General features: G+C 39.3%; 1 protein-coding gene across 4 annotated transcripts in view; it reads right to left on the bottom strand.

Annotated features, from left to right (window-relative positions):
- The window catches only part of LOC134153137 (transducin-like enhancer protein 4), a 105,257-nt gene extending 92,491 nt beyond the window's left edge, over positions 1-12,766 (bottom strand). For 2 of the 4 annotated variants that reach the window (XM_062598995.1, XM_062598996.1), the window contains exons 1-4: positions 12,698-12,766; positions 12,286-12,383; positions 11,343-11,406; positions 9,936-9,980 (exon numbers count right to left, since the gene is read on the bottom strand). In XM_062598995.1, coding sequence (XP_062454979.1) covers positions 9,936-9,980; positions 11,343-11,406; positions 12,286-12,383; positions 12,698-12,742 — 252 coding nt within the window. In that variant the 5' untranslated portion in view covers positions 12,743-12,766. The remainder of the gene's footprint in view (positions 1-9,935; positions 9,981-11,342; positions 11,407-12,285; positions 12,384-12,697) is intronic. The other 2 variants (XM_062598997.1, XM_062598998.1) reach the window with 1 other exon arrangement.
- Between the last annotated feature and the right edge of the window lie 378 nt (positions 12,767-13,144).

Raw genomic sequence — 13,144 nt, 5'->3', positions numbered from 1 at the left:
CAAGAAATGTTAAAAAAGACTTTCAAAAAGTGTGGCAGATCAGACTCAGAGTCAGACTAATCACAGCTGATAATTTTTCCAGTCGTATAGTTTAAATTAAATAATCATTCCCTAGATTCAAGAAAGCACAGACATTTGTAACTATCCAGAGCACAAAACAGCACAAATATCAACACTGATTTTTCTCTTCAGATCCTCAATACTTCACAAAGGATGAGTACTGAATTCACATCTCCTTATTCTGCAGTTGTCATAAAAATTCAGTGAAACACAGACACTGAAATCATTACTTATCTGTCCCATTTGGCCTAACTACTGGAATTAAAAGACTCTTTGGAGTTCACTTTGCCACTGACTTCTTGACTGTCAAGCAGCTGGACACTGGTTTATCCACCTCAAATCCCACCCAGAATCTCCAAAGTCAGGCAGGAAGCCAGTCAGATAAACCTTCTCAGGCTATTTACAGAAACCTGATCTGGTGCAACCCCTGCTGAAGTGGCTTTCATGAAAACATGTGGACAAACATGGCAGAGTCCAAGCTTTGCCTCCTTCCACAACCTTCAGTTGAACTGCACTGCAGTTATTCTGGCTCTCTTGCATGTATTAATAGAAGAGAGAATTCTACTGTGTTTTCAAAATGAAATCCAGAAATGTTTTGGCTATGAAGGATTGCTGAAAATTTCTTAATCATCCCTAGGAGAGGTTACAAATGGAAAAAAAGTAATTGCAAAAGACTAAACTTCCCTCAGTGACAGCATGTTCGGATTGCTTCTATTTTTAGAAGTTATAATTTGAATCAAGTGCTAAATGTGAGCAATTCTTTGATCACCAGACAAAAGTAACAGAGACAGACAAATTAACTGGATGCCAATATTGATAAACCTAGAAGTCCGCACTTACCATCCGTTTCATGGAGAATGAGGGAAAAAAAAAAAAAAAAAAAAAAAAAAGTTTTACCTCTGCTGCCATAAAGCAAACAGACAAGAAAAAAAAAGAAAAAAGACCTCTCTTAAGGCTACAAACTCACTTTAGTATGCCTTATAATTAATTTTAAACAATGCTGTCATGTTAACATGATGAATTATGCTTTCAGCTATCAAATGGCTGACCAGAAAAACAACCTGCAAATCAGATTTTCCAAATACTGAAATCAGTACGCTATCATGCAAGTTCCCTTCCAGCTTCTGTAAAAAAAGACCCAAAAAACACATTGTTGTGCCAGGCTAGTGGACTCCAGATTACCTATCCTAAGCCAAAGCCATCCCATAATCAGTCACTACAAAGCTCTCAGTCTAGAAGATATAATGGACCTAGGCCAGAGCTTTATTGTTGTTGTTTATTTTTAGACTCTACCTCTCCATGACTTGCCATTATTAAATTTTATTGAATTTATTAAATTTCAGTAACTTTTGCTATCACTGCCTACTTGTGCCAAAATGTTTTATAAGTATTTCCAGAGAGCATATTCTGGCCCTGTTACCTTTTGATTCATTAATTTTGGGTTCAAACTCCAAAAAGAAAGGAGTCGCTTTGCCACCAAAGGTCTTTTTCTGAAACAATATATCTGTCTCACTGGCTATGCATGTAATTGAAACCTAACTGATGAATTAACTACGAAGTCCAATACCCCTCATATTCTAATTGGAGAGGTCAAGTATATTACTGGCTACTCAGTCCTAGAGCATATATTCCTCTTACTGAGTAAATGAGGACAGGGTTTGTAGAAACTTTTTGTATTTTCAAACTCCCCAAACAGCCAAAGAGACTCTAACAGAATTCAGTCTCATAAGTAGACAGTAAATAAATGAGATTTATTGTATTTAAGATGGACGAAAGGAATATTTTTATAAATGACATGGTTTCAGTGAACATACACGATGTGCACACAGTACAACACAATGCAAACCAAACAAAATATAGTGGCAGGACCCAGTAGACTCTTTACAGCATGAGTTGGACAGTTTTTGACTTCTGCTCAACTGTGAGATGCTCTGCTGAGGCTTTTGAGTGCTTACAAAAAAAAAAAGGAAAAAAAAAATATCACACATTCTCATTGCCAATGTTCCACATCCCAAATGTAACAGTGAAAGGTTTTTCTCCTTTGAATAAGTTGAATCTCACCCAGTAAATGTCAGAAACCTCTGGCAGCACAAGATCCTGCAGAGAAACCATTTAAGCCAACAAAAACAGAGGCAAAGTTAGAAGACCTCCACTCAAAATTGTATCCTGTGTTCCTCTCTTTCTCTCACATAAAGAAGAATGAATCACCACCATTATGGCTATATCATCATATGATAGATAAATCCACAAAAACTTAACAAGCAATTACAGAAATAATGTATGTGTATATATATATATATTTTTTTTTTAATTTGGCATTATTTTTCCTCAGTAGAGTATGCTTCATACATTTTCAGAGAACAAGAAATTACAACAAAAGATGCCAACCATACAAGTATTTTTAACAACACATATCCTGCTCCCTTGACTTTATTGTGAATTTCTTTACTAGCAACAACTGATTATAGGAGAATGCTAGAGGAAAAACTAAGAAGTGTGAGCCAAGTGCAGTTTGACAGCTAAAAGTAAAAGGAAAATAAAAAATCTCACATTTATTATTTTTATCTCATGATTAATTTTAAGCCAGTCTCATGATTTTCTGGGACTGGCATGATTTAACACGTAGAATTGGCAATACAGCATACCATACAAATACATAACCATAAAGAGACCAATTCAAGTTTACTGTGGGGACTATAACTTTGACTTGCCTGACATCTGTGCATTTAAACATCTCAGCCATAACACCATAGTTTTCAATACCAGAACATTACATATCTGTCCTGGGCTAAGCAAGACGATTTCATATGTTTAAATTCTACATGCACAACCCAGAAAATACTATTTAGAGATCTGCTTACTATTTGTGACATATTTCAACTATATTTCAAAAATATATTATATATATATATACGTACACACACACACATATATATATACATACAAATAAAAGTTACAGGCACCTGCTCTTGATAATGTGCCAAAATACTTCTCACTGCACTTAACAATAGAGTTTGTGTCACCACTAAGACAAACAAGGGAAATACTGTACCTAAGAAGTACTTGAAGCTAACAGTGAAATTGTAAAAATCACCTTGAAATAAAATAAAATTTGTAAAAATATATGGAGGGAGAGGCAAATAGATATTCTTAAAAATCTTCCTATTTTGACATTTTAAATAAAGACTACTTTTCCATTCCAATATTCAACTGCTTTTCTAGATTAGGATTACTTGAAGCCCAACCTATCCATGCTGAAGAACACTGTGATCAGTTAGTTAATACAAATATTCATTTATACTTCCTGTGTTTTGTATTATCATCTTTGTTCTGCTTCCTCTGTACGTAGTGGCTAAGCTGGTTTTGTGAAAGTCAGTGGCAACAAACGTGCTCAATCTGTAGAAAGCAAAAGAAGCAACTTCTGTAACAATTATAATCACTCAGTTCACAAACTGGCCAACGTTTGTGACATAACTAATTCTCTAGTAGCTCCACAAATAGCACTTCACAGCTTCTCATTTAAAATGGCAAATAAAAATAAGACCAAGCCAACAACACTGAATTCTCAGCATTTTATAGCCTTAGTATCTGAGTCACACAATCTAATACCTTGTTTAATTGAACTAATGCTATGGTATAGAGTTGACCAGAAAGAGCACCTTTTACAGTATAAAAAGTAAAGCAGAATACCTGTTTTGAGGAACTTAAAATCTCAATTATTTCATGACTAAATCCTTATGTTAAAAGTTATTTCAGTTGCAGAACCAAGCAAACATTTTAAAGCCAGATTTAGTTATCTCTGCAGCCTTAATTCTGCTTCCCTAACGTCTATTCTGTGCGCAAAGAGAAGTCCTCTAGGAAAATTGGTAATGAGATCAGTGAGTGTGTAACTAAAAACTGTACCATAACACACATACACAATGGAGCAGGATGAAGCTTACAGAAATCACCACAAACCTCAGACATCCTAGCATCTGAATACCTCACAATGAAACCTATCTGCTAAGTGTTTTTCCTGCAATGAATATCCTAGGCACTTCTTTTTTTGCCCTTGAAGAGAAAGAGTTATTATATAAAATGGTGCAAATGTTGTTATAGTTATGATGACATAGCTTCCCTCTTTTCCTCTGTCAGATCTGCTGCAGTAACTTTCTCTATAATAGAAAGTGTTCAGCAACCCTAGCCATAGGGTCGCCATCGGCTCCCTCTGTAATTACTATAAACTAACATAGTCAGTATAGCAGCATCATGGCAATTAGCATCTTTCAAAGACAGAAAAATGCTTTTATGTTTAAGTACTGTAGAGTACAGCCCTTTTCCAGTAAAAAACAGCATATGTCTTAATTTAAAAGTTTGCTCAGCATGTTTCGTGCTATTTCATGTGTTTTAAGCATCTGTCTGAATTGCCAAAACAAGTTTGGGGAAAAATTACCTTTTCCTTTGCTTATGTGTGGCAAAACCAGAATGAAATGGAAGTCCTTGTCCTAATATACGTTCTTCTGCAATTGTGGGGATAAAGGTTATTTCAACAGTATCTTGCAGACAAGTAGAAACAGCAAACTTCTCAGTAATTACTAAGTTCTCTCCACAGAAAGGTTTTCTAACATCTCACTATGAAAAAAAAAAGAGCATAGAATCTCGCTTCAGAACCGGGTAGTTATTACAAAGCAAAAGACTTCTGGTTTAACTGTGGAATACATTTTCCAACTTCTCATAAGCTTCTAAACTATTCAGCTGGCTTCAGAGGCTAAATAACCTAAAACTGTGACAAACAAGCCTCAGTTGTCAAGCTGATTTGACAACCTTTTTTATATTTTGTGACTTCAAGAGAAAAGCTGCTTGCTTTTCTCTTCCTCCTTAATAGTCCTGTAGCTGCAGTCTTCAAAATTTCACTTCTAATCTCTCTCGTTTTATAGTTTCCCAGTTCAGTTCTGACTACTCACTGCCTGTATCAATATTAAATCATTCCATATAATAGTTTTCTCCAGCTATTGCTTCAACTGGAAGACAGCATAAAACTACAGACTGCCTTAAAAAAAAAAAAAAAAAAAAAAGCATATCCACATATATACATTCACACATTTATTCAGAGTCCACTTCCTTGCCATAAAAGAGTACTTTTCTATTACATATTTAGCACACACACAGACCAATTCTCTGTGATATATGGATTTTATGGCCAGGAAGATGAAAAATGGTCAAAACACATCCCTAAATTAAACAAATTGATTCCCATCTTTACTCTTTATCAAAATAATTTAGTAAAGCATAAGAAGCAAGCAGACTCAAGGCTGGGATGTCATACAACCCATATATTAACTCAGTCAGCAATAAATCTCCCCTTACTCTTCAAACTCTATACTACTTTCTTAAATAGCTCACTATAAAGCTCTAACCTAATTAAAAACAGCTTTCTTGGCAACAGTGGCCTTGATTTCACTTATTTACACATTAACTGCAGCCTCCGTTTGGCCAATCCAGTCTATTCCCTGCACCACGCAGGGCCTTTTATCTGCCCTGGACAGCATTTTCTCCAGCAGATGAAGTAGATGCCGATTGATTTGCTGTCGAGCATGGTAAATTAATAGCAACAAATTGCTGAGGGCCCCATCTCGCTGCTCCACCATGCTTCGGCAGTTTTGCTTTATTTGCTCCATGATGGGCAGCAGTCAGGCCTCTTCAAGTCAATTTCTTCTTAACAACCTGCAATACTTTTCAATGGTGAAAATAGAGCCATTCCTTGTAAGTCAGAAATCAATATCTTATTGCCCTTAGAAAATGCTAAACAAGCAGTATTGGCAATCCACTTGGTACTAGAGGGTATCAGATATAATGCAAATCCATACCGCTTCCCTCCTCATAGTTATTACAGTTTGCTAAAAGGTTCCTAATGCCATTTATCATCATTTACCATCGACTACTGCAGCTATGATTATGATATCCTATCAGCTAGTAGAGCCCTTTCATTTCTATCCAATTAATATTTTAGCAGCACTCAAATGGTTCTTGCCCAAGTCTCATAATAAAATTTACATGGATTGGACTGAAACAGGGGGTTTTCTTACTGTGATTAAAAAAGGTCTTTTCATTTATTTTTTAATACCCAGCTTCTTGAGGTTTGAACTTTCTCTCAAAATGCTAAAATCTTGTATTTTTTCTCTGACAATTAGTTCAAAGACAGAGTTGTAATCCAGAAGAATCTGAATTTATAGTCTATCACCTCCAAAAACATAAGCAAAATTAAAAGTGAATGCTGTATCCTATTTATGCTCTCCATCAATCCCATTCACAAATGTCTGTAGCCAAATACAGACACTTGTTTTAAGTGATAATTACAATACTGAATTAAAACCTTCAGAAAGCATGTTTGATTACAGCAATTTAAATAAACTGTTTACCATAACATTAAAACTGCCTGATTTCAGAAATTTAGCAGAATGACCAACAACAGCAAGTAGCAACACTGTATTAGAAAGCAGCACATCAACTATTCATTCATAAACTATCCACTAAGCCTCTTACAAACAAATGTTAAAAAAACAGCACAGTAAGAAATGAGCATTTCTAGGTTCATTTAAATGCTCATATTTATTCTAACACTGAAATTTAAAACTGTGGGAAACTATCTGTTCATACTGCAACCCACAACCCCTAACTTTTTGGCTTTTCTTTGGAATGTGTCTATTTTGAAGCTTTATTGATCCTACTACAGAATATCAAAAATTAGGTTAATATTTTAGACTATAATGCCACATGTCACAACATACCCCACACGTCTTTAAAAAATTACAAATGACTAATTCTACCAGTCTAATGTTATTTACTCAGTTACCAAAATTTAAATTAATTATGTTCTCAAACATAATTGTTAAAAATTGGCAACATTATGCAGGCTTAATTAAGATTAAATCCAATTTACTAAATGTACTTTAATTGGTACTAATTACATTAGCTTTCCTTTCAGAATGACAAATTCCCCATAGGTTTCACTTTAATAGTCTTCTATCAAAATCACAGGATGACTGATGATGAGCATCACATGACGGGTGAAAAAGAAATACTCTTCTTCCCTCCTTCTCCTCCCCCCAATACAATCATGCACACACACTATCACTGCTCTGTGCATTTATCTTTTTATCAATTTGCTAAGTCACAGAGTCATGACTCCATCACAGCCATCATTTTCTGTTCCAGTGAAAAATTTCTCTAAAAATAAATACTCTGTGGCTGGGAGCAGCCAAGAAGAACAGAAGCTTTAACAGAAAAATACACAAAGGTTTCAACTATCAGGGCCACCAATTACTAGGGTACTTTCAAGGACTCCAGGGAGTCCTGCTCTTGAACCCTTTGAGACACAAATCTAATAAGTGAATAAGCCTAACCTGATCTTGAGAACTAGGCCCAATTATGCCGAAGGGCAACTTCACTGTATTATTGCCTGCTTTCCATTACAAGGGCATCCAATGAGTACATCTGGAAAAGACCCTAAGAGGAACCAAGGCTGTCTGCCAGAAAAGCAAATAAAGACAGATATGTCTCTGTGTTAAGTGAAAATATATATATATATATATATATATATAAATAAGTAGGTGGTTTGCAGAGCTGTCTGTATTTCATAATGTGATAAACTGCCCCCAGGATTTTTGATGTGATTGAATTTAGAAAGCTTAAAAAAAAAGGTGAATCGCTCAATTTCAACTGGGCACAATTCAAAGATGGAGGAGGAGAAAGAAAAGGGAATTTAAGGTGGGAAGCTAAAAAAGCTTCACACACATCAAATGAAACCATCAACACTACATATACAAAAATTGGGCCGTAATACTGTGATTCAAAACTAAAATGGGGAATATTTTACAGTTGCTGAACAAAAAGAGAAAGGAAAAAAATGCTGTGGCAATAGAAGGGAAAACATGAAAGATAAAACTAACATTCAGATTCAAGAATGAAAGTAAACAAGTTTCTTACTTGCAATTAATTTGCATCAACATCTGACAAAAATATTTAAGTGTTTTGTATAAGAGTAAAATACTTACATTACAAGTAAACACTAATGGAAAACGGTGTTTAATTAAAATTCAGTTCTTTGTAATCCCCACATTTATTCGCAATTAATTCAATTAATTTCATTTCAATTCCTCCAGAATATTGTGAAAGTCTCCACTTACCATAATTGTACTGTTTCTGATTTATTTAGAATTTAAAAATTCAAAGGGTTTTAGTTTTGTTTTCCTTTCAAAAAAATACAACTGCGCATCTCACATATATAGACTTAGTCGTACATACAGAATTTTATGGAGTCAATTTAAGTCTACATACAATCAGTTGCTGTAAAAACAGAGTATATAGATATATAAACAAGTCTGACTTCAATGGTCGTCTTCAAACGCCTGTGATAATTTGCTGTGCAGGTGGCCAGTAGGGACTCCGGATTTTATGAATTGTTTTTTTATCTACTACTTTAGGTTCTTTTAATAGTACCAGAAATAATCTGGCTATTCATTTGAAAACAGCTCCAAAACATCTGACAGTTAATGAACAGTCTTTCCACTACCAGCAGTGACCTGAATCAGGTCCAGAGAGTAACCATGTAATTAGAATCTGATCAGCTAGAGGAACAGCCTTTTACTCTCCACTATTTGTTAAACACACTTGTTGAGTCTTTATAGGTAGGTATCACATTCATGAATAGTATGTATGAGCTCAACAGGGCTATGTATATCTGTAAAATAATGTGTATGTACAAAGTTCCACAGGTTTGGAGCTGCAGATCAAAATGCTTTAAGGCAGGAAACTCCACTATCTTCATATTTGTCGCCGTCTAACACAAATTGTCCTAATCAGTACTGTGGCATTGGAATGCTAATAGAATACAAAATACAATGAATAATATGAAAAAACATTTGACTTACACGTTTGCTCTCAACAGGATGAAGAAATCCTACTTCCACAACCCAGAGGAGTTCCAAATCCCTTACTTTGAATAGAAACGCGTATAAACCAATTTTAAGATGGTCCTTCTTCTCTCATCCAACTACTTTATTTCTGCAGCTTACGCTACCCGGCAACATTGTTGAATTGCTTTGCCATTTGCTAACATGAGTTGTCAGTATTAAATTCCCTCATATACAAAGTTCCCTCACTAGAAAAGAGGTCAGATGTTTAATTCATTCTCCTCTAGAGAAGGTTAAAAACACATATTACTGAATACAAATTTCTGATTTACACTACCATGCTCCATCCCACTAATCTCCTATTAATCGTAGCCTAAGTGCTAGACTTCAAGGCACAAAACTGAGCATGCTAATATCCTTGTAGAAAGCTCATTTACACCTTAGAGCTTGACTAACCAAGACAGTACTTTCGGACAACGGTCCAAGTAAGTAGCTTGTGAAAAACAGGAACATATCTGTGCATCAACTTCTTTTACAGTTCCAATTTAAATCTGTCCAAGTTAACCACAGGTAACAGTCTTTTTCTATACACAAACATACAATCCTTTACACTTCGTATATGTTTAAGATGTAGCCACTGTTTCAAAAGGTAAACCTCAAACGCTAGGCATTAGATAGATCTGAAGCTACAACCGTTTCCCTCTACTCACATAGGTACTCTCTTTGTCATAAGATCACTTGCATGTGCAGAGATTACATGTGGAAAGCCAACACAGTAACACACAACTGGGAGCCAACACAGTAACCTACACAGAGCCGTATATCGTACACAAGATGGAAGTTTCAGGGCACTGTGGAACACAGAAAATACCCAGTGCACTTAAGCATGCAATTAAATCAACTCTCACAGAATACACATCTGTTTTAAAACTGATGGGAGACATTACACAGAACATTCTTACACAAAACAAAATATTTGCCTACCTGCTTATGCATCTCTATATTCAGCCCATAGGACATCTCATAATACTAAGAAAGAAAAAATGGCTCTATCAGAACTTGAAACCAGAAAAGTCATTCCAAAATTCACTTTGAATCAAACATCATCTGTATAAAGACATAATGACCTACAAAATATTTACTCACTTTAAAAAGCTCCTGGAATTCTAAAGCAACTTTTTTTTTTTTTTTTGCTTTATCAACATTGCTTCTTATCAAATTCGCAGAACAGTCATAAAACAACAAAAAATCGTGAAAAAAATCACAACCATAGTTAAGGATTAGAACAGAGAAAATTTATAGAAAAGGCTCAAGATTTTATTCCCTAGCACACATTGAAGATGCCAAAAGAATCTGAAGTGCTTGAAACCAGATACACAAATAAATCAGCAATGTCTAACAGACCAGTTATTTGGTATTTTTAATTTAAAACACAAAAAAGATACAATTAAGTTGCAGGGATGCAAAAAATGAAAGAGCATTGAAATGCAGAGCCAAAGCAGCTATCCTGTTCTAAATATCTCCTGCTATGTATGCCTCAGTATCGGAGTGAAGTCAGTGCAGTGTGTAATATTAGCACCGAACAACCCCCAAGACTTAAGCACACCAGAAAAAGACAAATGTGAGCTTCAACATCTGCTTTTGCTCTTGGTAAACAGTTTTATCAAAGCTTTTTACTGTTTTTGCAAATATAAGAATGATAACTGTCACGTACATATGGAAAACAGCTAATCTTTCATAGACACACAAGATAGTAGATTGCAAGAGCTTCTTTGGAGTCATCATGATCCATCATGCAATTATGTATTTAGAGATTTCTTCCTACGCAAGTTATTTAACCAGACAGGCCACAACCATAGAGGAAATCCCTTTCACAGCTCAAATCCCGGACATTCTGAAATAGTGAAACAATGACCCAGCAGCACAGAAGAAACAGTTCTTCTGGGAAATAGGCTTCAGCCTTTTATACATATATACAAGATCTTGATTCAAGTTCTTCATTGAAAAATGATTATCCTGAACCACTTATGGAGATTTGATAGTTGCGAGAAGTCATCAAAAGTGAGAACATCATCCCTAAATATATTTAACAAGTTACTCATGCTTTTAAAGGTCTGACCAAGTAATTTGTTAATTTTTTGAAGAAAAATCCTCAATTGCTTAAAACATTAAAGTGAAACTACTTTTTGTAGATTTCACTTTTGATAATTTGTAGACAATTAGAAACTAATTGCTATGCGCAAGATACAAACTCCTGAAACACTGATACAACCTCAACAGCAGCAGCCCCACTATAATGTTTTGTTCGCATTTCGTCAGCAATTCAAACCTATTTCAGTTTCAGTATACTAAGTTAATAGACATTTTGGATTTGTTATGCAGCCTGCTTACCATGACATAATGTCGCTGCATCTCTGTCTTCTCACTGGCCAGTTTTTCACATTCTAGCTTTAAACTGTTGAAGAACAAAAAAAAAAAAAAGAGAGAGAGAGAGAGAGAGAGAGAGAAGGAAGAATGAGTACTTCATAACGCAAAACTGACATTCTTCTGAGTACACTTTTCATCTCCTTTACAAACATTTCTCTATCATACAAATAAAAATCTACATTCCAGCTCCCGCTTTGGAGGTAAGGGTGGGGTTTTCCTCTCTCAAGAGATACTGTGCAACCTCCTTTCTCCCAAGTGCACGGTACATAGTACACAGAGGAGTATTTCTGACAAAAAAATCCACCGGTTCACGGAAAATGAAATCACACTGGTTCACACCTGTAATACTAAAGCTTCAGAAATCACTTACAAATCTGCAATTTAGTTCTCTGAGCTTTTACTTAAGTGAGTTTTAGAAACACCTCTAGCTTTCAAACCACAGAGGAATCAAACGCGTATCGTCACTTAAAAGAGGAAGAAGTTGTTGGATATTTTTTTTTCATTTTTTATTTTTTTGTTCCTGTTACTGCTGACATAATCGCAAGGCGGATTACGGGATGCCGCGGCAACCACCACCGCCGCCGCGGCCAGCCGCCCTGCGAGAGCCGCGGGGCCCCGCGGCCGGGCGCGGCCAGATAAGCGGGGCCTGACCCGCGGCCGGCCGCCCCAGAAGTGCCGGGGGGCCGCGGCGGGAGCCGAAAGCACCCCGAACGCGCCCCCACCGCCGCGGCCGGCGAGCGCCCGCGCCGCAGGGCTCCTCGCGGGCCGGGCCGGGCCGCGGCAGCCGGGCAGCCGGGCAGCCCCCGGCCCGCGGCGACCGTCGCGGCCGCGGCGCGCGGCCCGGAGCGGAGGGGGAGGCGGGCGGCGGGGCGCCACGCGGCCGGGAGAAAGTAAACACGGCCGTTACCTGTGGTACTGCGCCTGCAGGAACTGGAACTCCTCCTTAATCCGGTCGCAGGACTCGGAAATGGTGAATTTAAAGGGCTGCGCTGGCTGGTGAGGCGCCTAGAAGCGATCGACAGCGGGTCCGTTAATCGCCCCCCACCCGCCGCTCCTGCCCGCCGGGGCGACGCCGCCTCCCCCGGCCCGGCCCGGGCCGGCGCGGCGCGGCCGGGAGCTCGCGGAGCCCGGGGAGGCGGCGTCGCCCCGGCCCCCCGCCGCCGTGCAGTTCGCTCGGGGGCCGAGCCCGCGCCGCGCCGCGCCGGAGCGGGGCGAGGGCGACCCGGAGGAGGCAAAGGCCGCCGCGGAGCCGGGGACAACAATGAGAAAATGGCTCCAAGCCGGCGGTGCCGCCGTCCCCGTCCGCCCGCCGCACTCACCGGGTGCCGGGTCTGGGGGTACATCTTGCTCAGGTCGCGAATCATCCAAGCCGGTCAGCGGGCGCGGGCGGCCGGAGCAGCGGGGCTCATGGGCTGCGGCCGCAGCGGCGCGGCGGCGGGCAGGGGCGCCCCGACCCCCGCCGCCCCGGGGCTGGCGGGGCACCCCTGGCGGCGGCGGCGGCGGCGAGGCGCGGCGGCGTCCCCGGCTCGCGGGGGCCGCTGCCACATCCCCCGGGGGCGCTCAGCGGGCCGGGCAGGGCCGCGCCGGGCCGCGGCGGCAGGTCGCTGCGAGCCCCGGGCGGCGGCGGAGCGGGACGACGAGGCGGCGGCGGAGGGAAGGAGGGAGCTGCGCTGCGCCGCGCCGGCACCGGCGCGCGGCTCAGCCAGAGGATCCCCTCTCGCAGTTTTTTCCCTTCTGCAAACTTTTATTGGTCTCGGCTGTTCTCT

Source organism: Rhea pennata, chromosome Z (assembly GCF_028389875.1).
Source record: "Rhea pennata isolate bPtePen1 chromosome Z, bPtePen1.pri, whole genome shotgun sequence".
NCBI lineage: Eukaryota > Metazoa > Chordata > Aves > Rheiformes > Rheidae > Rhea > Rhea pennata.
Note: the sequence above shows the minus strand (reverse complement) of the source record. Positions and strands in the feature narration are given on the sequence as shown.